This window comes from Falco biarmicus, chromosome 4, assembly GCF_023638135.1.
Source record: "Falco biarmicus isolate bFalBia1 chromosome 4, bFalBia1.pri, whole genome shotgun sequence".
In the NCBI taxonomy this organism is placed as follows: Eukaryota; Metazoa; Chordata; class Aves; order Falconiformes; family Falconidae; genus Falco; species Falco biarmicus.
The window spans coordinates 101873488-101899296 of record NC_079291.1 but is presented as its reverse complement, the minus strand read 5'-3'; the positions used below and the strand labels follow the sequence as shown (position 1 = coordinate 101899296).

The 25809-nt window shown below is 40.2% G+C and overlaps 1 protein-coding gene across 3 annotated transcripts in view; it reads right to left on the bottom strand.

The window, feature by feature from the left end:
- Nucleotides 1-6115: 6115 nt before the first annotated feature.
- Nucleotides 6116-25809, bottom strand: part of EEFSEC (eukaryotic elongation factor, selenocysteine-tRNA specific) — a 128766-nt gene continuing 109072 nt past the window's right edge. For 2 of the 3 annotated variants that reach the window (XM_056336806.1, XM_056336807.1), the window contains exon 7: nt 6116-6887. In XM_056336806.1, the coding sequence (XP_056192781.1) occupies nt 6703-6887 (185 nt within the window). In that variant the 3' untranslated portion in view covers nt 6116-6702. The remainder of the gene's footprint in view (nt 6888-25809) is intronic. The other variant, XM_056336808.1, reaches the window with a different exon arrangement.

Genomic DNA, 25809 nt, shown 5'->3' with positions numbered 1-25809 from the left:
ATCAGTTAAAGAAAATAAAAGCATGCTTGCTTACCCTCCTGTATGAGCTGTATTATGCTTTTGATGCATGTGTAATCCCTAAACAAGAATCACTTTTGAAGGCAAGTGTCCTGACCCAGGCATACATTACAGGTCACTCAAGCACCCTCTCTCCTTCCTTTCTTAGCACCTCAGCCCAAGGGCTTAAATGCGCAGACAGGACCAACTCTCAGATTCTTTCACTCCAAAGAAGTCACTCTACATGCTAAGGAATTCCAAAAGAATCAGACAAAGCCAAGTAAGCACCTAACAGAGGAAAACGTGATTCAAAATACATAAACACAAATTGATGCACATAGGCAAAGAATTACACAATATTAAGCTTAGAATTGGCAGCTGCAACTCAGGAAAGATTTTGGAATATTCACTCAATTCTCTACAATCGTTAGCTTGGTCTGTGCTGACAACCAAGAAGTCAATTACCAGAAAGGGTATCGTTGGCAAGACAGAAATCGTTCCTGGGCTACAATATAAAAATGGTACTTCATATGCTCTGCAGTAATATGAAAGGCTAGGAAGTTATGGAATGCATGTGAGGCAACAAAACCAGTTTAGATGTCTAATTTTTTGGGGGGAGTAATTTTGGTTATTTCCAATTCCTCCAATTTCTGCACAACAAGCAGCTTTTCTTTCTTCTAATGATTATCTCTAGATACCATGTTTCCGTTTCTAATGTCCCACAGACGGTATGACTCACATTTTGCAGAAAAGAAATCACATAACCGTTAATGCAGGTGGGCACCAATGTAGATAACCTTTCAGTAAGTGGACAGCATTTAAAAGAGCTTCTGAAAGACCTTGAATTTTCCAGGCAATAAAACATTATTCTCACAGAGGGTGGAGAGTTCAACTCAGCTTCGGTTAAAGTGAAGCTTAACACAGAAAACTAGATGATGGATTGCTTGCTTCAGCAGAAAGGAAGAAATTTAGGCAAAACCACTGTGGGGTCTAAGTTTCAGCTTTTGCTTATGGAATGCTGTTTTGGGAATGAATTCACCATGAGGGCATGGATTACTCCTAACTGTCAGACTGAAGTTATAGGCACTAAACTTACCAGTTTTCACAGAAAACAATATAAAAAACCTGGTTCCTACACTTCCGAATGGGGGCCATATATAGCCTAATAAAAGCAATTTTGCGGTCCAAGAAGGATGGAGTCTCTGATTGACATGAATGAGACCCTTGAGAAATCTAAGAATGATCAACCAAAACACAAAAAGACTGTATGACTTCCAATCAAAGGAGAAGAAATTGATCTAAACAGAACCTTCTAGACCTAATGAACAGCCTAGATTCCTAAAGGATCATAAGTAATCAGATCAGCTTAGCCAAAATGCCAACACAATGGTGCTAGCAGGCATCTCGGTCACCACCAGGGTTGTTAAGTTTAGCAACTCTTGATGGAGACCTCAAATTAACCTTTTGGTTAAGAAATGTGAACTAGAGCAGGCAGGACTGCTCAGTACTCAAAAAGATGGTCATGTTTTTAAGAATGAGCCTTGTAGGGCAGTGCAGGGCTGAGATTCAAAAAAAAATCTTGCAGGTTTTTTCTGTCTGGTGAGTTCCTTTCACAGCTGATCCTGAATGTGAGCTCCAAAAAGGAAAGAATTAGATGGGATTCCCTCTCCTGTCATTTATGAAGAAAAGCATACAAATACATATCAGAAATACGTGACTGAGACAGAGAAGACCCTTACAGCTTTCACCTTTGACAAGCAACAGTCACCTTGCGGGGAGAAAAGACGACATGAGTCTTGCAGACTGACTACATCTTGAAAAAACACTCAGACATACAAATAAAGAACTGTAACACTTACAGAGTAATGGAAAGCCCATTCTATCCTAGTAAGTCCACTAACAACTGGAACTAAAACCAGTGCCAAATGCACAGCAGCAGATGTGGGAAAGACTCCATATTCTGGCATTGGCAACAGGAAAGCAAGCAGATCAGCCGTACTCTTCTTCCTCTTACATCTTGTCTACGGTGGAGCTACAACTGTATCAAATGAAGGTTTTAACCTATTTTTGCACAGAACAGCAGAAGAATTTGGGGGGAATCCCAGATGACTACTCACCTTTCTCCAATATCTTTCTTAAACACAACCTCCCCAAACCCTTGAATTCCTTCTGGATGTCCATCATCTAGCAAGACCCACCTCACCACAGAGTGTGGTCATATAGTTCTTCCCCTTCTCCCAGGCTTGGCAGGTTAACTCCCTGTTCTAAGCTCTCTCAGAATTATTCTATTTATTAAACGAACTTACTGAGGATAAACTCATGTGTTCGTAAACAAGGAGCTTTCCAGATCACTGTGGATATTAAACTAAACGGAAAACACAGAGAGTTTTTGAAACTGCTAATAAGGTAGCATTCCTCTGCTGCCTCTCACCTCTCATTTCACAAGATCCCTGAGCTTTCAAGAGATGTGAACGCGGAGCTGCTCTCCCAGCAGTGAGTCGTGGCCAGTCCTGGGGTGGAACATGGCTGCATCACCGCGCTGGGCTCTCCCTTTTGCTCTGCCACCCTGTGGCTATTCAACTGCAGAGCTCAACCAAGCAAGTCAAGTGCCTGCTGCCCAGAAAGAGGTGTCTCACAGACACCAAGAACTCTGCCAGAGTGGATGGCTCATTTTTTCATAATCAGGTACTTGCCACCGATTAATACAACTGGCAGGATTGGAGGAAAAGAGCTATTTTCAACCGAGCCACAAGCACACCCAGAAAGGACGCTTGGTACTTCAGGGCTTGGTCAACAGATTGGAATGAATGGCTTCGCCCCAGTCATTAAACGCACTGTAGTTTTTAACAGAAACTGTTCTTTGAGAGATGGGTTGCAAGCTTGATTCAAAATCTGCATTATCAATGCCAGCGCGCACCCAATTTTTAGGTGGGGGAGATTTAGTTTTGATTCCAAGTAAAGGATGCCACCTACTGAATCCTTGCTACCACGATTGCATGCTTTGACCCTCACAGCTCAAGACCTCTGGCAGGTTCACAAGCCAGACTGCAGTCCCAAAATAAATTCCAAGGAAAAGCAGAAAACAGGCTTGTAAAAACAAAGCTTTTCTCACTGCTACTCTCCCCACAACCCAAAAAATGTATTACTCACTGCACATCTGCACAGCCATATAATTTCTAGTTTTGCAACGCTGACAACCTTAGCAGTATTAAAAAACACTCCTTACATCTTTATTCCATTTTGGATTCATTATAATACATGCTGAAAATATATGCTAGTACAGTACATTCTGCAACATTTAACCCCTGTTCCCAGTTGCCGTTCTTAACTTCACGGCTTAATGACACAGAGTCAATAGATCACAATATGACCCTGTTAATATTTTTTTAATGCCATTTTTACAAATTACAGCATAATGCACTGATTATGAGGATGAAAGGGAAGTCTCTACGTCTGTCTGGAAACCAAATAAAAGAATGTTTGAACATCTGTTCATCCTACAAATGTCTTTAAAAGCTTTGATTTTCCCATAATCATTTTGTTCCACCATTTCACCCTTTTTCGAATGTGTATCCAACAGCCTCAGGACAGCAGCCAGAGATCTGCAGTAATAGCACATTATAATCAAAGTTCTGGGGCACGCTTAGGTTCTTCTTTTGGAATTAAAAATGGGGAAGAACACAAACCCAAACCCCAGACTTCAACAGATACCTCTCCAGCTGCCTGTCCTACACAAACCTCTGCTAGGGGAGCAAAACGAAAGGACAGAGCTTTGGGAAAGGGGCTTTTCATAGAGGATTACAAAGCACAAGAACAGGGTACAGTTGTGGGTAAAGGGACTCGCGAGGCACGGCATGCATGCCTCTGCACAGCCTGCTCCCACTGGGTCAGTAGCAGCTGTTGCAAAACTTTGCTCAAGTCCTAGCCCAAGCACCTAAACACAGCCAGTTACCCACCAGGCACGGGAGCTGGTGTAAGCTACTGGGCAAGAAACTTCCCCAGCATGTGGGGCTCCCAATCCCTGCTGCAGGAGCCCTGCCAGCACCCAGATTTACATCTCCTTCTCCAGAGGCAAGAGCAGAGCCAGAACAAAGAAAAACAATGAGCAAAGATCGGAAACAGGAGCACTGAGAAGGTTAGGTCTTGGACTGGGAGGATGGAAGAAAGATACTGTGTTAGTACACCAGTCTGGAAACAAGACAGAAGATAGCGGAAAGATTTTAAAATAAGTATATTGCAGAAGACTGGATGAGAAAGGGATGGAGGTCCAGCTCTGGAAGATGTTGCTGCTGCCCCCCTTGCAGTACCCTACAGCAAATAAATCATGGGATCCTCAGTACTAGAAGGCCTTTCAACCACAGAGAGGGCTGCAAAACTAAACATTCAGGACTAAGGAGTTTTCAAATGGATCAAGTTCCGTAACAACTGGCTCACTGATCCTGCTATGGGCAAATCCACAGCGTAGAGGGGAAAACATTAATCAGACAGTGCTTCGTAGAAAATTCATACCACTGTTTACACTGACAGCCTCCTTTCCAGAACTGTTCAAAAATGCCTTAGAAATGAGAAAGACAAAAACCTGTAAGTGCAAGGCTAACAACTGTGGAGCAGCCAACAATATCCTATAGCAGGAGCTTTCCTGATGACTGCCCTTTTCCTTCCAAAACTCCAAGCAGAGTTGGCAGAATTTAGTGACCCATTTAAAATTTAGCCAGAACATTAGAACTATACAGATAAAAATGTAAGATCCTTAATAATTCACTTTTGATTTTTTTAATGAGAATGTTTTTTATACCAGTAACTCTTAGACTAACCTGGAATGGTAATAACGGCATTCCTTCTATGTCATCTGTTACTCTAGCTTTTGTCACTGCAGTATCTTAAGCGGAGGTAACAGTGAAGAGTACAAAACAGGATTTGATAAAGGCTTAAAAGAAAGATAACAATAAATATTCTTTCTAAAGACTGCCTTTGGGGGTGTCTGGGAAAAGGAGAGAAATGGGGAAGAAGAGGTGACAGGGGTGCAAAATGCATTTTTTTCATTATAGAAGGATACATTTTCCAGCCAGGCTGGCAGCCCAAGTCACATTAAGCCATAGCTGAAGTTGCCTGCCTAATTCCTCTGGGATCACACTGAAAGCATACCCCATAATCTTAAGGGATGTGCTAAAGCTTTGCTGGGACTCACTCAGCAGAAACTGTTTGGGATTATTCCACAAAGTGCTAATTCTGTTCTGATTTAAAGGGGTACCATCAACCCAGTTTAGAAACCAAATTTGCCCTGTCTCACCAGTGTCCAGCTGTAAATATCCTCTCAATAGCTGATATTTTTGCCATTTGTATCCACTTTGGTTACCTGAAAGTTAAAAGGAAAAGCAAAAGACTGAAAAAACCTTCCAGTATCATGTTAGCACGATGCACTCACATCCATTAATAAATGTTTGAATAATAACACTTTGAGTGTTATATGATTAATGAGTGTAGCAGTCTATTACAGTTATTTGCTTCCATGTGCAACCAATGCACTTACATTATACATACGGTCATCTTCTATGGCTGGCTTCAGTGAATGGGTCACAGGCTGCTTACACCAACAAGCAGAAGTACTTTTTTTTTTGTTCAAAAGGCAGGAACTAACATTTTCCGTGCTGACAAGCCCGAGTCCAATTTCTGTTCCAGACCGCAGCTCTTGCACCTGTAGAATTATTGTTAGCTTTCATGTTAAGGTGTCCTATGCTTTGTAAATAACAAAGGGATATTACCAACTGCTCTCCTTTTTATGAGCCTAGGACATGAAATTGAGAGGAAGAACTAAAGCAGCCATGAAATCCCTATTAAACAACTAATGGTTTCTAAAGCATCTTGGAGATACTCATTTTACAAGGCTTACACTGCAATCTTCTATCATTATTTTAATGAAATAAAGCCCTTGCCTATTTCCAGAGGCAACTTTTTCCTTTCGCACACACAAAAGACATTTTTGTTACCAACCCCCACCCCCCCCCCCAATTCTGGATAGGATTCACCACAGCACGGGCAGGAAATTCAGAAAAGCTATATAAAATGCCACTGAAGATAAGTTCTGAACCTTTGGAACAGCAAACAGAACAATTAAGACTCTCAGTTACACAGACCATTATGTTTAATATGAAAAACATCTCTATATAAATCGTATTCATAAAAAACATCCATACCATCTCTCAGATAGCATCTTACATAGTTGCAGCTGAAGGAATGTGAAATATCCATTTTAGGTTTCACCTATTGTATCGTGTACTTTCTGTCTCCCACTTTGCTAGGGGGAGTAAACCTAGACTAAACACCTCCACTTTGTGGGTCATGTGAAATGCACATCTTTACTAGATTTAGATTAATATTGGTAGCAAACTTTTAAATCAAGAGAAACTTCAAAACAATTCTCAAAAAAACCACAATTAGAACACACACCCAAATGTGCTCGTCTGGCAGGTGACATTCTCCAAGAGACCATAAAGATTCACATCACAAAGATGACAACATAAGCAGATTCTAACAGAACAAAACCAGACGGCAGAGATTTTGGAAGGGAGCATATAGTCACCAGGAGCTTCCAGGCTCTGTTTGTGAGGAACAGGTCTAATACATTCAGACAAGAAACACATTTCACTTGAACTCATCTCAGAGTCCCCTCTTTCAGGTGCAATCAAGAAGCCTTCTCTTGCTTTCTCAGGATTGAATCATTTTCTTCTGTGTGTCAAAGACATATCTTTTAAAGAGAAGAGAGATGGTAACAGGTTGGGCTGAATCATTCTTGCTGCTTTCGTCCTCTTTGATTGTATCCCCCTTCCCTGCCTTGGATTTCTTCTTGGAGGCAACAGTAAGAAGCATCTTGGTATCTGGCTTCAGTCCATCTGTAAAAAAAACCCCAAGAACACACGTGACAAACACGCTCAACATCACACTCCAGTATAAACGGAAAAACCAGACAAGCTTACTTCTCAAAGCAACCAAAGAAAATAAAGTAAATCAGATGCATTAGGAAAGTCACCTTTCTGCATCACACTTCTGGAATATGGTAACTCACGTGAAAAATAAGAGAAGCCTTCAAATATAGTTCACACAGTGATACTCCAAATTCAATGCAATATCTTGACTGTTTTCTTCTACAGCTTTTAAATACAGGCAAAAATTTAAACAAGCTAGACCAACTTGCCTGGTCTAAGCCTTTTTACCCGCTTTCTACCAGCGGACCTCTCCTATTATTTACATACATCTCCCAAAGTTTCTTCTCATTATTACGAGTATTTATAAAAATATAATTCACGAATGAAAAACAACTAGTAAAATACTAAAATTATATAGAGCCCTAAGATTCAGAACGTTCTTGAATGTCTTTATCCTAATTTACCAGACCTGCCAGAAGCACACTGCTTAGGTTTCAACAAATTACACTGGTTTGTGGGGTTTGGGGTTTTTTTGTTTGTTAGTGTTGTTGGGGGTTTTTTTTGGCTAAAACACACTATTTGTTAAGGGTTTCAACTGTCATTTTTTAGGAGAACTACAATTAACCTGTGCAGGATTCTGGGGACTGAACCTAAGTCTTTCTCCAGATATTTGTGCTGAACAAAAATATTTGTCCTTTTCTTCCTAAATGGCTAGGGCTTATAACACTTTAATATTTTCTTTTAACTTGACACATTGGTGACATTTCAGATAAGAAATGCAAGATAGCAAAGTCCATAGAAACACTGTAAAACAAGAGAGATGCAGTTCCTAAAAGACCACTCCTGAAGAATTGCTTTCTTAAAGCAAAGGACAGCAAACCTCTTGGAAGCTTATTCAGTGCCACCCGAATACACTGTAATGTGGTTCTCAGGCACGTGGCCAAATTCAGTTCAGGTATTTTTAACCTGTGGTGTCACATAACCTTATCTCAAACACTTAATCAGCTTCTCTCCCCTCATATTGAAATTCAGATGTGGATTCTCATATCACAGCCTGACAAAAAGATTGAGATGCTTATGATTTACTGGAGACAGGAGGTCTACAAGCACAGGTGATTTGCTCCAGCACAGACGCATCTAGAGGCACTTACAGCTGATTGCAGGGGGACACAGCACCAGAGCCCACCTTCTCATCTTGCTGTGTCAGGTACCAAATTGTTTCAAGCAGCATCCCCCCTGCATGGCAAGGGGGACGAAATGAGGGAAGTGTTGAAGCAAAACCAGGAAACTGTCGATTTTGCCATTTCATAGCCAGAGGCTGTACAACAGCCCCAATGCCCTGCAGCGCAGCCTTGGGGACTGCTTGCGAAACAGAGGGGTCTTGCTTTTTTTTGAAAAAATGCAAGAGCACAAAAGAGGAGAAAAGCAACTCATGTTGTACATAACTAAATAAGTTGCAGTCTACACTACGGCTGCAGAAGTCCAGCATTAAGCAGAATCTGCTTCATACAGTTGTGCAAGATCTTTTATTTCACAGTCAAGACAGCAGCCATCTTCTCTTTTCAGATGGCAGAACACAGAAAAAGCAATGATTATTTAATTGTGAAAATAATTGAGAATGTTTTTCCTTGATGGTTCAGAAGTCTGATAATGACTGTCTTTGCACGTGTAAGGTTCAATTAATCAAACTAGGTAATATGGCACGGCCAGACCACATATTTATTACATGGTTTTATTACATTGTCTAGTCATGTTTGATGCAGCTGTTTCAATTTTTAATTGGATGCTTTCATAGAAATTCCATTAATATCATTAGCCTTACAATTACTTCATCTGCATCAGGAAAAATAATTTATCATTACATGAAAAGGAACTTATTTCTTATTTGGAAAGCTCCAAGAATATCTTGGGTTCTGCTGAAAAAAAATTGCAATAGTTAAAAAAACCACCAAACCAAACCCAAAATAAAAACAGCAAAAAGAGTGACCTCACAGACCTGCTCTCCACCTTTGCAGGATTTATTTCACTTTATGTGTTTTCTGCTGTTTTGACCAACCTAATTGGAAGTGTCCCTGAACAGGGTTTCCTCCACTTTCCTGGGAAGACCATTTATTTTTCAGACAAAGAAACATTTCATTTTGCTTTCTAGTCGGTTTCCCTTTCTGGGTCTTATCACTATTACTAATGTTGCTGTTACTGGCACATTACTGTTAAAGAAAGATGTTTAACTAAATCCTTTCAGAAAGACACACTCTAAATTAATTAAAGCAAACAAATCCTAAAACACTTCTATTTATGTTAGTAGGCTTCGCAAGACTCTAATTTCCAAAAAAATGCTAATTGGCGGAAAGGAGAGAGGAAGGGAGGAGATGTGGCATTAAAATTGCAGCCAAAATTTTCCCTGGCAGGTATCTGCAGCGAGGCACCAAGGCTGCTACTGCAAGCCCTTGCCTGCAGCCAGGCGGAGAGTGCCCTCGGGGGGGTCAGCCCCTCTGCCCCCAGCAACACTGCCTGCAAGTGGGGAGCTCCCAGCTGTGAAGATGGAATAACCACTTTGGATAAACGGAGCTTCAAAAACTGCCAGAGGCACCGGTGAGCACCTGGATGGCCCAACACATCCGAAACCTGGTCTATCAGCTTAGGTGTTTAAACCAAGAGTCTCATGTTTGCAAAATTTCGTTTTCAAATAAAAAGGAGATGCTGCACGTGGAACTGTCCTGGGGAAAACTTATTTAGAACTGAGCAATCTCATCTCCTCCACCCTATCACTATCTTCCACACATGGAGAGGACAGACCTCACCTGCAACCATTAACACCCACGTGGACTCAAAAAAGGTATTGCGGATAAGAAGTTCATGGAAGAAATGGAAGAACGTGGTAGTTCCTACCAGTGAAGTGACGGGCTGACAGCCAAAGGCAGCTCAGGTATGATTAAATTCACAAGGTATCTAAATTACCTAATCAGATCCCACGGCCCACATTCTGCAAACAGATTAGGTGGCTGGCATCGTACCCTAACAAATGGCATTTTCTGTTCTTCTGCTCTGGTGCCAGGAGGTCTAAGGGCTGAAGAGGCTCCGTGATAGGGAGCAGCACAAAGGAGCAGGCAGGGAGAGACAGGCGGGGAGGCGCAATCGGGGTTTCATCTACCTCCGTGGATTTCTCGCGTTACACACAATGCATACTTTACATTTTACAAAACCAAGGAAATGAAGGGAAATATATCTGTCACCGAAGAAGACATCAGAGCTTTAATAGCTGAAATGACGGATATTTTTAGATGGAGGTCTAGTTTAACTTACTTACATTAAGGGTCTAATCTCTCCTGAACAATAGCTATGCGAGCTTGAACACAGTGAAAAATCTGTTCCATTAATTAAGTGCTGCCTGTACTACTTGGATTTGTAGCAAATGTTAATAGATTTTTTTCCCCCCCTCTGTTGGACAATTACTTTATTTTGCCAAGTTGCTAATGGATTAAATTGAAAAGGACCATGTGTTTAAAAAAAACCAAACTTTAGCTTCAAAGTTCTAAGAAATGCCTTGCATACAACAGTGGAAAATACCTATGTATTAATATTATTAATGGGCAGTCCTCAGAGGCGCATAAGATATTTGAAAAGCCTAGCAAATTCATTCCCACTCATCATAACCACGTCTGTAACAAGTACCCAGACAGGTCTTACATAAAATGTACTCGTAGCATCAACTAACTCAGGTTAGATATGAAAATCTAGTTGTAAAAGAGTTCAATCCACTTGATTCTTTTGGTTTCAACTACTGTTAATAATTAACAAATAAGAATACACACACTTAACACTATATCCTTTGTCTCAGTATGGCCTCAAGGATTTAGTCCAAGTTGAGCCATCTATAAATGCAAAAAAGCAAATTTTCAAATTCAAATGAAAAGTGGTACTTCATCAGGAAAAATACTTTCCAAGTCTAAGAATAGTTTCACATGCATAAAATAAAGGACAAATGCCGTGTTTTATACAGTTTTAATAAATAAAAGCTAGCTTAGTGAACTGCAGTATCTTACATAGTTAAATGCATTGCAGCCTTGAGTTTTACAACTAGTCATGCAAGAAATTTGCATAGAAACACTCAGCTTTCAGTAATTTCATATGGGAATTTTGCATTGCAAAATTCTGGACCCGTTCTTGTGCATAAACACAGGAAATCAATTTTGCTCCCCCTCCCCTTCCCCTCAATGAAAATACTAACAGCTACACAAGTTTTAGGGTGTCTGTAATGCTTCATTTTCTCCTTAGCTTAATCAGGCCTCAGCATAACAGGGACCCAGCAAAGCCTCAGGACCAGGACCCCGTGCCCACCCCGCGGTCCCTGCACCACGCTGGGGGAACAGCCCGCACACCAGGCTGCTGGGGAGCGCCCCTCAGCACACACCTACAGCGTGTCCATATACGTGTCCATAACCAGCCTGGTTTACTTTCACTTTGCTTTTACTACTACTACTTCATCTGGAGGGCGGATGAAAGCTGACACAGCATCTGCTCTCCTAATTCCTTTGGTTAATCCAACGCAGGGTGAAGGAGCACCACTGTGCTTTTTTCCCCATATACATTTTTCTTTCAACTGATACCTGTAAGCTTAGATCCTACTTTTCTTTTTTACCTTTTACGTAACTTCCCCACTTCGCTTCCTCCTTCACTTAATATTACCATTCCTCTTTATCAACATCTTCTGTCATCTTTGTTGTCTTTTTCCTTTTTTTTTTTTTCTTCTTAATCTTCTGCTCCTTCAAAAGGTCTCCAAAGGTTTCTGCTCTTTTTCCTCAAGTCCAGCTCCTCCCTCCTTGACTCCCAATTCCACTTGCTATTCTGACTTTCTGGGGTTTTATACCTCTTTCCTATTCCAACTTTATTTTTCAGATTTCCCACCTCCGTATTTCTTCTATTTCCACAGATCCCCTCAATATTTAGGAACAGCCCCGTCTCTTTCAAAGCTAATTAAACTTTGTGTTTGAACAGAAGATTTTAAAGACTGAATGCCAGACACATTGCAGATGAGAAGATAATACAGTATCTTGTAGCCCAGCCAGAAACAGGAGTAATTTTTAAGCAACTGATACACACATCATTGAAAACAGGTGTAATAATACAGGTACAGGGCATGCTCTCCAGCACAGCCAAGGAGAATAATTTATTTTGCTGAACTTCAACAACTCTCTTCTCACACACACACTTGTAAGAAAAGCCTACTGCTAATTATCCCAGTTAGCCCCAATAAACGTTAAGGTATCTGCATGGATGATTAGAGTTTTCTTACAGCATTAAAAATTGTAATGGGGAAAAAATATATGAAAAGATTTCAAGTTTCCTGACTCATAAGAACTTTGCTTTCAGGTCACAATTAAAAGTTCATCCTACCAATGGAAAAATCAGCAAACGGATCACACCAACTGCCTGCAATGGTACTTGCCATGGTTTGCTGGGAAAGCACCAGCTTGGGATACTTACCAACACTTTAGGAAAAAGCACATTGAGGCTACACCAGTAGCTACCACGGGAATAGAAAATACTCCCTTTTGCACTCACTATTAAGAAATCCTAGACTATTCTTGACCTGCTGATACTATCTCCAAACCTGCCATTCCATTCAGGAATTTGTGAGCAGAGTTTCGGTGGAAAATGGAACTTCATTTTTCCCACCTGTAAACAAAATATCCTATTCACTTCCTTCAGACACTACAGGTACGAGACTTAACTACCTGCAGTTTCTTGTTTCCCGTCAACATTGAAATACTAAAAATTGACTAAACATCAAAGAATAACATAGCACACTGGATGTTGGAAATAATTTCTATCCAAGTCAAAAGTAACCTTTTAATATGACAAACAGACATTCTTCTTTCTTCCTGGGGGGGGGGGGGGGGGGGGGGGGGCGGGAAGCGCAAAACTTGAAAGAGGCAAAGGGTTGGGGATAATCCTCACTCACAATGGATTATTCGTAACAGCTGGTTTTCACAATTTCAGGATTTCCTTAAACTGAACCCTCAGAGCCTGAACCCTAATTACACAGTTAAGGAGTGTGTGCCTGCATCAACTCTTCTGTTAACAGCATACAAAAGCCAGTTGACCTGAAAATCAGAAATAATTAGAGCCCCAGATGGAGACATCCACGCCACAGCCTGATGCAGAAGGGCTGCACCTGAGAGTGGACAAAGTCCAGTCTCTCCCCCTTATTTTGGCAACGACAGACTATTGAAATGAAATACAAACTTTTTGCCAGTACCACAGGACGCCAGAATCCAGTACTTCAGCACAACATAATTATAAACTAATTAATTTTTTTTCTTGCAACAGCTATGTATATTCAGCCAAGACTTAACCCCCCCCACATTTATCTATGTTTAAAGAGGGGTACGAGGTTCAAATACAGCACTCTTATCTGTTTCAGATTCTAATCAACTTTAAAACAAGAAGAACAAATCTATCACTAGTTTCCAGCAAAATTAAGAGAAATACCAATGGTACAAGTCTTGGTTCTCAGAGTCCCACAATACACTAGGCAAGCACGCATTTGTTCTCCACCTAGTCCCAAACCATGTCAGCAGTCTATAAAAGAGCTATCAGTAATCCGGGCTCTAAAAACATGAAAAGTGTGTGCAATTATCCCTGAAGTAACATTCTGGAGCAGAAGCACCCTGAAGTCAGAGGATCGCTTTGCCCGGCTCCTCCTGTTACAGTTTTCTCTACAGTCAGACAGAAAGGACAAGAATAATGGAAAACATAAAATCATGTTCCTTGAATGCTTTATGTTAAGCTATAAGGTAGCAACTCTGTTTCTCTCCTCTGCTAAAGATATCCAGAATTCTACCTTTTGATTTTATTCAAGCTAAGGTGGTCATTTTTCTCCTTCAGTGTCCCAGAAAAAAAAACGAACCCTGAGCTGATCAGGAAAAGCAATGTTGTTGTAAGCCTTCCAAGAACAAGAGTACTACGTTACTCTGCCCATAAACACGGTAATAGGAACATTAGATATGCCACACCACATCTAGTATGCTGGATGACCGGTCGTCTTGAGACTGCTAGCCCTATCTAACTTGGCATCCATCGGCCTGTCATTAATATACTGTGTTTCACAAAGAGCAGGGACAAAAACAGTGTCCTGAGCTACCCAGAGCCTGGGATCAGGCAGGAATTCTCTACCTGACATCAGGGTCAGTACGTCAACCTATGAACCTTTCTAGCCAAAAGATTTAAGTACAGTGCTCCTACAGGAGCCTATCTACTTTGCTCCTAGCTATTCATCACCATGATAACAAGCATAATATGATTACCTGGACAATTTCAATGTAATAGTTGATCAGAGACTCGCTCAAGAAACAAGGGATACTCCTTCCCTTGCTACCCTCAGGAGCTCAGGATTTGAGCTTCAATTACTTTCACAGATCAGGCAATGAATTTTACTTATGTAAATCCCTTCACAATTCTCCAGTAATTCCATTTTGAATTCACACCACCTTTCCCCACATCCCTTGTTAGCTCTCTCAAATATTCTGCTAGAGTTTCAAGCTCCAGACTAGATTCATTTTTCTCTTCTGGCTGGTACAAGATCTGTTACTATCACCTTGCCTGGCCTGTGAATATTAATAGGCCTACAAGGTGAAGTTGGCCAGGGAGAACAACAGACCTCCAAGGAGGCCAGAAAGTAGATTCCTTCCTTCCTTCTAAATGAGAATTACACTAATGCCTCAGTGTGGCAGTGGATCTACACAAAAAATCCATAATTCATTGTCTGATGACAGAGACAAGAAAAAACCAACCATCTTACAGCCACTTTGAGCAGAAGTAGGCTGCCCCGCGTTCTGACAGCCAGCCTGCACCAACAGAGCTATTCCCGCTGTCTCAGCTTGGTAGACTGTTAGGAAATCCTTAACTACTACAACATTTTCCCATAATTTGGGGAACAGCTGCCCCGTACCACATCAGAGAAGGCTGCAGTTCAGTGGTGAGCTGAATTGAGTCTTGTGTATCAATTTGTTAAGTTTACACAGGCTTTTGGACTGAAAGACGTTATTGTAAGAGGTGGTACTACTGGAAACAACATGGATTTCATTACGGGTTCCTACTTAGCAGGGAAAGAGCTAATCTTCCTTGATGAGGAAGACAGAAGCTGTTTTAATTCAAGAGGCTGACCTAGGTGAAGTTCAGGCCAAAGCTGTATTTGGAAAACTCTCACATCAAGCTGGACACAACCCTTTCAAGCTCAGTGCCAATTCTACACAATGGCTTGAACTGCACTCTCCGGCAGTCCTTAAAGGCACATTTTGTATCTTGGCTTTTGCTGCAAGCAATCAAGAAAGAATGCAAGAAAACAAAACTGTTTCCCAAGCACTGTTTGCTGGTGCCATAATTAATATAATCAAACAATTCCACAAATTGCTTCCAATTGCTGGCGTCACTTTCATGTGCAGAGCCAGACTTTCAAAGAAGGGCCCTTCTTGTCCTACATCCTTACACTGGTAACCCTTGCTTCACACAATAGTAAACAAGACCTCACTAAATAGTATAGGGTAATTTGTACTGTAATAGGTCCCCAAGGCACCATGGACACAATTTGAAATGCCATCTAATTTTTCTTTTTAATTAAAAAAGCAGTTACTATATTTAAACAACAACACAAAAAAGTTCAGAGGGGACAGATTGGAGTTTCCCACAGCTCTCTGGGAGTTTTCTCAAGGTCAGGAAGAGTTTTATAGGCTCAATTGGTACACATTTTTTTTCTTTAATTAGTCTGCCATACCCTCTGCATGAAGTCAGCGTCTTGATTTTCAGTCTGATATTTTTCATATTGCTAAACGGAGCACAGACTCGAGCACCACGCCATATCTATTGGCTGCTGAATGGTTATCAATGCCATACCTCCCTATACGTGTCTCGCAGGCAGCCCCTTCCCTCTTCTTAGTCATAAACTTGTCATCTACACCAAGGACACCCAGCATACCACATTGCACTGGGAGTCAGCCATTCATTCACAGCTTTACGCTTCTCAACTTCCAGCAAGACGATCAGGATATATTAACCTATTTCCCAAATTTACATAACATAACCACATATTAACCTTTTTTTTTTTTTGGCAAAAGTAAAATGTAATAATCAAACACCAGATACAGATGGACCATTGTCATCTGAAGCCACACAGCCGGACAGATTTCTGCACTTGACAAATACCCACCCTGTATCATACCACTGCTCTGCAATCATCTCATTATTTAATTAAGTCTACACATTATTTAAGTCTGCACAAGCCCACACAACACTTCAGAAGAATATCTGCTGTTCCCACAGTGGGTTTTCCAAAATGCCCCCTCAACCAAACATACCTTTCAGCTCCAAAATGAAGTAACATCTTGAGACTTTCATTTCTTGGCTAGTTGGCCATACTTCAGTTGAGAGTACCAAACCTGACTTTGTCTTATAGATCAACATGTATTTTACTTGCCATTATGTTGTGTGCCACAACCATTTGTTGGCTAAGCCCTCCTATGGCAACTCTCATAAAAAGAAGACAACTTCACACTTGTTGGAACATAACTATGACTTATATGCTCTACACAATTTTTTGTCTGTGTATGCCAGAGACTAGCTTTAATACGGGTTACATGGGAGGCTTCAGTGCACCATCATCACTATAGGGTTCAGGCTACACAACTTAAGTGTGTACAATTACAATGGATCAACTTGCAAAGCTACAAGACAGCCACTAAGATAATTTTTTTGGCCTCAAATCCAACACTATTCCGTTAGCCTAAAAGAAAGACTTTTCAAATTGATTTCTGATTGGGCTATACAAGTGCTTTCAGTACATTAACAAGGTTGCAATTTATGCCAGCCGATATATCACACCTGCAGTTATTGCTAAACTCTGTTTTCACTTGGTGGCCAGTCAAGGTCCATGCAGCCATCGAGATCCTGCCCAAGCGCTGTACTCTTTCTCCCAGCATACCTACCAGGAAAGGCAACTCTCGTACTGATTCTGTGCTTTCAGTCTGCACATTCTTCAAGCTCCATGAGGCAAAAACTGAGCTCATGGAAAATGCTCAGTGCACAATGGGAGCAACTGTGAAAAAATAACGCAACTAATAAGGACATCAAATTATTAACACAAATATATTTAACGTAGTTGGAAGCCTGGAGGTGTAGACAGGCTCTTGTTACAATTCAACAATAGGAAAGTTACAGGCAGGTCAGCGTGAAATATCCAAGCCCATTCAAGACAGTCAAAGACAGAACAGTGCCTTAAAATCAGTTATTGTCACTGGACCTCTAAGAAGCACTCTCCCAGGAAGGGAGAGAAAAAACAAACATGCAGATATCAACACAATGAGTAAAATTTGGCAGAGTCTATGACAACTGTTGCACAGGACAGATTTTCACAAATTTTATTGTTGAGGTGGTCCTTGCTGGTTAAATCCTTAAGAGGAACAAAAACATAAAAATGTTCCAAAAAGTACAGTCAGGTATGTAAAGATAGATCAAGGAACCACTAAGCATAGGAGCTTTAAAATCCGTAGAATATCTAGTTAAGACTAAATTCATATCCAGTGAGGGAGGTCTCAGCCTGGAGCTACTCAGCAGTGGGCCAGAAGATACTTTTGATTGTGCTTTTTCAGCACCCCAGTACCTATAAAATAGTAAATAAACAAAACCAACGATGTTCATGATCTATGCACTAAGGTGAGTGGAAACAACTGAAAACATGTTTTGAATTCAACACAAGGGACTAAAATTTCATCAGCCTAGTGAAAAGGCAACAACAACAACAGTACCAACAGACTGTCTCTCCTACAGCAGCCTTTCAGAAATGCATACAATGCGGAAAAAGTTCAGGTTAGCAGATCTGACACAGAATCAAAGGCAATTCATTACAAAGCAGCTTCAAATCAAAGTGCTAGATCCGCAGGCCTGTCTGTAATCCTCCCATCTTGCCTGCAACTCTTGATGTGGAGTAGGCACCACAGAAGCCAGTTAAGCTGGACCAACTCTGCTGATGTATCCCAGGCATCTGCTGCTCAGCACTGGTCCAGAGTTTAAGTTTGGCGATATTCATCTTCCCCTGGGCTGCCTTTATAAAGCAATCCTGAACAATGGGAATTCAGAATAAAGAATAAAACATTTTTAAAAAAATTTTTTTCAACTTCTAGGCAAAGGCCTTTAATGTGATTAGAAGGGGAGGGGGATTGGATAGCAGCTTTTTCTTTTTTATGTTATGTATATTGTGTGTAAACAAATATGCAATTTGCTTTAAAAAGATAAGGTGATTAAATTTTTATCAGGCTTGTACTCTGTTGTCACCACAACAAAGAGAATTAGGAGGAGGAAAGAAAGGCCTTTTTATTTGAATTATGCTCTTACCAGAGGTTCTCTACAGCACAGCTGTAAAGCCACTCAATGTTCTCCAAACAGGCCCTTTGATTGCATTTTATTCAACTTGTTTGCATTTGGAGCAATCGAAAGGAAAAGAACGCTCCACATTTTGATGTCTTAATGTTCCTTAATACCTTCTTTAATTTATATTAAGCTTCTTAACTAGGGTGATGAATTCTTCAAAAACAATAAAGACCTAGTGCAGAAATCTTTCACACACCATGAAAATTGAAATTATAATGTATTCATGGCTTTTTTTGTTATGAAAAAAACTTTATTTAGAAGAAAGATTTAAAGCGTATAAAAAAATCCTGAAGTTGTATGAAAATTACTTGATCCACAGAAATAGATGAAAGTTCAAACTAATTATTACAAGCAAAATAACATGTTGTGGGAAGCGGAGGAGAATAAATAGTACGCGAGTGTTGGGTTGTTATGAAGTGTTCAGTCTTAAGAACCTATAAATTCCTTTTCTATAGTTTTCTACAAAAAAGGATGCTGGAAATTTGTATAATTTTGTTTTACCAAGACAAATTCAAATGTTTGTCAGTTCTTCCTCCCCTATTATTCATACACTTCTTCCCTAAAATGGCTCTTCAGGTTCACAGTTCCACAGTGTATTTCCCTCCCAATGTCTTTCACAGTCTGCCAAGACCAACAGCACACACCGAAATGGGTGAAGCCCGTAACGGGGCACATGTTCCTGGGTAAAGTTGCCAAACTGAAATGCCACTCCCAGGTGGATCTCAGTCGAACGGGAGGCAGGCTGCGCAAGAAAAGCAAGGGCCACGTAACAAAGTACGGAAGAGGCTACCTGAGGGGATGAGACTGGATGGGTTTGTTTTTGCAGGCACCGCATGTTTTCCAGCTATAGTTACAGGATGCTCAGTCTGGTTAAGCTTCAAACACTAAATACCTGGCCCACGTAACAAAACTCACTCAACGATTGCGGTGTTCTTAAAAATCCCTTCTGCAAAAAATGAACAGAGCTTCCAGTGAAAGTCCATTATGGTACAAATTAGTCTTAGCAAGGAACATCCAAAAGAGCTTATTACTGCTTTGCTTCCCAATTTGTCTACTATTTTACGTTTGTTTTTTTTTTTTAACTTAACTTTACATTCCAATGCAACTTCTTCAGTCCTCAGTAATACATATGCATGTGCACATGTATAGCTACAAACACCTCACCTTGCTCCCCTTTTTCCTCTGCAAAGAAAGTCCAGAGAAGAAAGCAGCAAGCCACTGCTGGCACCACGTCTGCGAACACCAACACAGTGCCTAGAGCTGCACTGCAGTAACTGGGTGCACGGGTATTACAGCAGTGGAGAAACGAGCTTCCTAAACAAATCCTGAACTACATGAAATCAGTTGAAATATCCTTGAAATAACGTATTTGAACAAGAATGTACATTTTCATCTGGAATGACCGTTATTTTTTGTCAACATCCACTGACTGCTCACCTACCTTCCCCGAGTCACATTTTTAAGGAAATTCCAGAAAAGCTCAAATTAAAACCTCATGATAGAGCCTGCCACATTTACAAAATGCTTGTGAAAAAGCTTGCTTAGCTCTACCAGCAATCAACTGGTCACAATAATTAAAACTTTTTTTTTTAAATTCACATCACTGCACTTACCATAGAGTAACACAATGCTGATCTTAATCTAATACACATGCACCCTGGGTGAAATGACACCTCCCACCACTGAACAGGGTCACACCATACAAGCACAGAAGCATCAAAACCTAAGGGTTTAAGAGCATATATGGATCTCTACAGCACAACTGAAAAATCTCTCTCAACAAGTATAGCAAGAAATTGCAGACTTTGTCAAAGGCGGCACAAACCATCTTTACAAACCATGTCATCACCGTCTGCCACAGTATCATGTTGTCTTCACATCTATCCTAAAAACTTAATCACTGCTTTTGCAGGAAACAGTAGAGACACAAAGCAATGCTAGACAGTTATTCAAGCACAATAATTATCTTCTAACAGCTAACACCTACTGTACCCCACCTATTAAAACTTTCATCTCCTTTAAGGGAGCAAGTACAAAATTTACATAGCCAAAACAGTATTTATGTATGTATCCAGTTAGAAATCTTAACTGTTGCATCTAGGAAAGCTTGTGCCTTTAAGCAGAAATGATTCATGAATTTTAATTTGTTTTAAATGTTGAAAAATTCCATCCAAGTAAATTGAGTCAACAAGCCAGCAAAGGATGAAGACATGTATCTGTTTTTTATTTAAAAAATAAAAACCTCAAGTCTATACATTTCTTAGTCACCCACAAATCCTCTAGCAGTGAAAAAACACTTTGCAATAACTAAGTTTCCTGCATTTCTTTTAATTAAGACACTATGCTTTTCCTCGTTCAGAACATGCTGGTTGAACACTACTGAGCCTTAACTGATTCTCTTTGTATTAACCACCATTATTTTAAAATGTTCTTATAGAAATAAATTAGCCAGTGATTTTGGATATTGGGAAAGTGGGGGATATCTGCAGAATGGGACTCTTCCTGTAAGCTACTTCAATAACGTTAATTTTGAAAAGTCAGCAGCCTACCCTCCAAATAAAACCACTTAAAATTAATATAAGCATTATTTTTAAAGACATAACTTATTTACATTCCCCTTCACAATACCAAGACTTTCACTTCAGTCTTTTAATGTTTTTTCTCAGTAATCACAAAGACCAGAAATAAACCTTTGAATCCAAAGTTAGTGTTTTCTAGTAATTCATTTACCGTACTTGGGCTCCACGTAAACAGCAACATTCACAAATACAGTCACAGTGATACGTTTATAAAGGGGCAGGCACACTAAATCAGACTTTAAATGAGACTGAACAAGTTGCAGAGACAGTGTGACACAGACCTAACATATATTAATAACTTAATACCTCTATCCATGCCACAGCGATACTTCCATTTTTCTAGGCAAGCACCCAAGGGCTGGGTTTCCTTCCTCATTACACTCTTCCTGGGGCACAGACTGTTCTAAAATCCAGTCAAGTAAAATATCAAAAAACACAGGTACAGCCTCTGCCCAAGTCCACATTAAGCAGATCATATTTAAGGCAGAAGGAGATTAGCTTTCCTGAGCCATCCCCCAAACAGATTCTCTTCGTCTTTCTGAAATGTCCAGGTGCTGATATTGTTTAGAAATAAGATGCAGGCAGTGCACAAGGCTCAAATGCAGAAATTAAGAAATGTCCTGATGCCAGGTGGTTGCTGGAAAAGAATGAATTACAGCAACCTAACTTACAAGATTCCCACTGCCTATGCCAATCTGTTTGAGGGTCTGGGTCCAAATCCAGCAGTGAGAGGGAAAAGGTTTGCAACTAGTATTTCAGGGTGTTACGGCAGCCATCCCAGCTCTCCAGACTGGTGACTGGTTGAAGAGTCACTGCACATTTCCAACGCACCAATTTACTTTGACTTGCATTGCAAAAATTCCAGACCTCGCAAATAAATTTGGTGTTTCTAGGGAGTGTAAAAGGCAGCACTGAAGAAGAGGAAAATTAGATTACAGAAGATGTAATATGACCAGCCAAAACACACAAACAAGTTAAAAATTAATTAGCCCCACTACCAAAACCACAAAGGCAACATCTTGTGTGACAACAGTTGATTTCATTAAGTTTGGGTTCTAGTACAGTCCATTTCAGGAGCAGGAGTTCTCACATCTCAAGATTTATTTTTATTGACAAATAATTGTTAAACATTTGCCTTGTACTAACATATCGATGTTTATGATATCCTGACTTACTCAAAGACAACACAGAAACTTAGTTTAGCCTATCAACATAAATGACTTGTGAGTGACCCTATGAAAGCATGGAGTATCTTTTGCCCACAGTTTTGCTAGAATACTGGATTTCTAAAGAGGGGAGAATAAAAGATTAGACAAATTCACACTCAAATTATGTTCTCTGAAGCCTCTTCTACATCTTCCTCTTAGCATCCATTATGACACTGCTGCAGTCAACTTTGCACTTCACCGCACCTAGAAAGACATCCAATAAAAGGAAACAGTGTCCCTTCCAGTACCCATCTGTGCCTGTGTTCTCTGTTTAGACCCCTGCCTCAGGGTTTTAATTCCCTCCACTCTTACTCTCTGGTTAGCCTCAGTGGTCCTGATGTCTCCACTTATTGCTCAGGGCAGAGCTGATCAACTGCAGGTTCTGTGACGGCAACCAAGAAGCCATTTACAATTCCAACAGCTGTTACTGATTTTGCAGCAGAATCATGGCAAATCTGTGGTTCAAACCCTCCCTTCTTACAAGCGGGGGGGAAACAAGAACAATATATATATAAAAAAAAACAAAACACCACCAAAAAAAGGGCAGGACTAGGAAAGCATCATGGACAAAGGGCACAGCCCTAGCCGATAACCATTTTCTCTGTGCAAAGCTAGCGACATAGAGACTATTATACCCCATGTTAAGTCAAGCCTGAGGTCCTATCTTATCCAGGTTCCTTCCTTACCAGCAGATATCAGAGGAGGGGAAAGTCTGCAATGCACCACAATATTCAGTCACACTCTCCATTTAAAGATCTACATGCCCTGCGGACAACAGCACAGAGCAGAGCTATCTCAGGTAATGCACGAGGAAGCACACCTCAGGGAGGTTAATATGCCAACACCACCACCCCAGCTTCGTTAAGCTATTTCAGCCTTCGTGGATCAAAGTGGAAGCAGCAGCATTCCCTCATCCTGCATACTGATGATGAGGGAACTCATGAAAGTGTGTGTTTTACATGCAGTTCATCAAGGCTATGGATCTAGAGTAGGTTCATGTTGATACTTACGCTGCTAAAATTCAAGCTCTAAAATTCAAACTCTAAAAAAAAGTCTCCCAAGGAGAGAAAAAAAATATCTACCTAGTGTTTACAAAAATCTACCACAGGCACTCCCTTCCAAATAGGTTTAAACAACTCTTAACAAGATTTTCCTCAGGACAGCTATCCATTTATCCTTCAGAAGAAATATGGGATACTACGGGGAAGGTAAGAGCCTAACTCTTTGGAAGGAAACCAGGTAGTTTGTGCCCAAGAGACATGAGTGGGTGGTCAGAACGAAACAGCATCTTCAGCTCCCTCCCTCTCAAACAAGATCAGCCTCCATGTCTTAAATGCACACACTTAAGACAGCCCATGTGGTACCCAAATTCTGCTCTATCATTTTGCAGGCAGGAATGAACCAGTCTCATTTCCTGTATTGGGCAAAAAGATACTGAGCAAGTTCACCAAGATAATTTCTGCAGTTAAGTCAGAAGTATACAGCAATTACTTTTAGGATTTTGTTTCATAATTACATGCACCACCTTTGACCTAACAATTTTTTATTAAAGAAAGAGAGCATAAGTAAAACAAACACTCAGAGGAGACCTGCTCAACTTGCAACTCCAAAGTATACTTCTAGTGAATTTCATCGGAACAAAAAAAATTTAAAAAATTCAAAAAAAATAGTTTTAACTTTCGAAGAACCTCTTGGTCGGCTGTACTGACTTCTAATGAAGTTTAGTTTGTGCTCTGCAATCTAAAATTATAATGGACAGGCCACTCTATTCCCACCTTTTGTTCCATCCTATTTTACTACTCCCAATATATACTACCTAAATTTGTATACTCTTTAACAGTAGTTAATCTTCAATTAAAATACCTAGAGCAGAAACTAAGATAACTGGTTTAAAAGGTAAAAGCTTATTGACAAAAATGTATTCTTCATATTGCCTTTTTTTAATTCTGCATATTAAAAATGTCATTTTTATGACTTGAAAAAAGTCTTCAGGAATAATGAAGACTAACAAAAGACTGAAGAGCAGTAATTTAAAAAGCTCCATATGTAGCATCCTGATTACTGTATCAGTCCCATTTCCATAACGAAGGGAGAAGTCACCAAACTGCTGCCTGTCCTTTCTGGTGACAAGGAAAGGGCAAAGAGGCCTGAAGGATGATGCCTTGAAAACACACTGTCTCTAAGGGAAGAACAAGAAGTCTCCTGCAGTACAATATGTGGGTGTCAGTGTCCGGCACTTTTCTGGAATACGGTAACCCCAGCTTTGGTGGTCCCTGCACATGTACTTAATTTGGAACCAGCTGAGTTCAAAAGTTTATCCTCACTTTTTGACCTGCAAAGGTTTAGTGTGTGGGCGTGCACATGAGTGTGTACATCATACCACACAAGCTGAGATGTGCAGCCCCAATATACAAAGTATGTGAGTGTTTATGCGTATTGTTTTGCAGGCAGAACACACTGCATGTTTTTAAACACCAAAACATCCAGTATACACTGGAGTGACGTGCACTGCATGAGTGTTCAGCCTTCCCAAGCCAAACATGGCCAGCCTGCGTTTCAAAATTCAGTTAAGCTTCCAGAATTTTTGGATGTAATTTCAAAAGGGCAGATTAATGAAAAAAAATTTCTTAATTGTAATACTACCTATTTAAATAGAACAGATTCAACACGCTTCACAAAGTACAATAGCCAAACCTGCAAGCTTGACCAGATTAATGACACTGACATGCCTGCCACAGCAGGAATCCTAAGCAAAGGATTCGATAGCCACTGGATTATCTTCACATTTACAGTGTTTTTCATCACAGACACAGCAAGCTAAAAATATAAGTGAAGGAGAGGTTAAGTAAGAGAGGCGGGAAGACTACAAAGCATGAGGAGGCTGGGAACCTCTCAGCACAGTAAGTTTATGAGTACCAGTGAGAAAAGTATAGGCACACACTGATGGAATGAATACTCACAACTCAGAAGAATTAAATGTATTCTCCAGCCAACATCTGAATATTTTCTTGAATTGCCCTAAAGCACTCTACAACTGCAGGCAGAAATGGCTCATCTTGGCACAAAGGATACATTTTTCAACTATTTGTCATTTTACAGCTCAGAGACAGAAGCAGGTTAGTGCCTATCAGCTAAGCTTCAGTAACTGTGAACGTCCTCCTCGGCACATCATATGCACGACAGAACATCTTCACTGGGATTTAAAAGGAGATCTAAGGTTATGAATTTATAGCACATTTGTGATGGGGTTTGAGCATTCAGACAGTCACTGATATAATGAAAAGCAACTCATTAATCCACGGAAATGTGACAGTATAGTTGAGTGCAATAGTTTCCTCAGCACTTGTGTTATTTTGAAATCTTGAATCAATTGTTTACAGAAGCTCTTCACTTGTGTTCATAGCAGTAAGTGCTCTACATACCAGCAAATCTTTAACAATTGCTAATGTGCAGCATGTATGAAATAGTTTTATTTAAATAATAAAAACCAGCTCACATAATGGATAAATAGTTTGTGATGAGTGGAAAACACAAATTTTTCAAATAGAACAAGCACTTTGTGTTGATAAAAGTTGTAACTTTCAGTCAGAATTATGCAACAGCAACTCTGTTACAAACCAGTTCCAAATACAACGGGGAAAACATTTTGTATGCAACACAAATCAAGTAATGTGTGTAGAC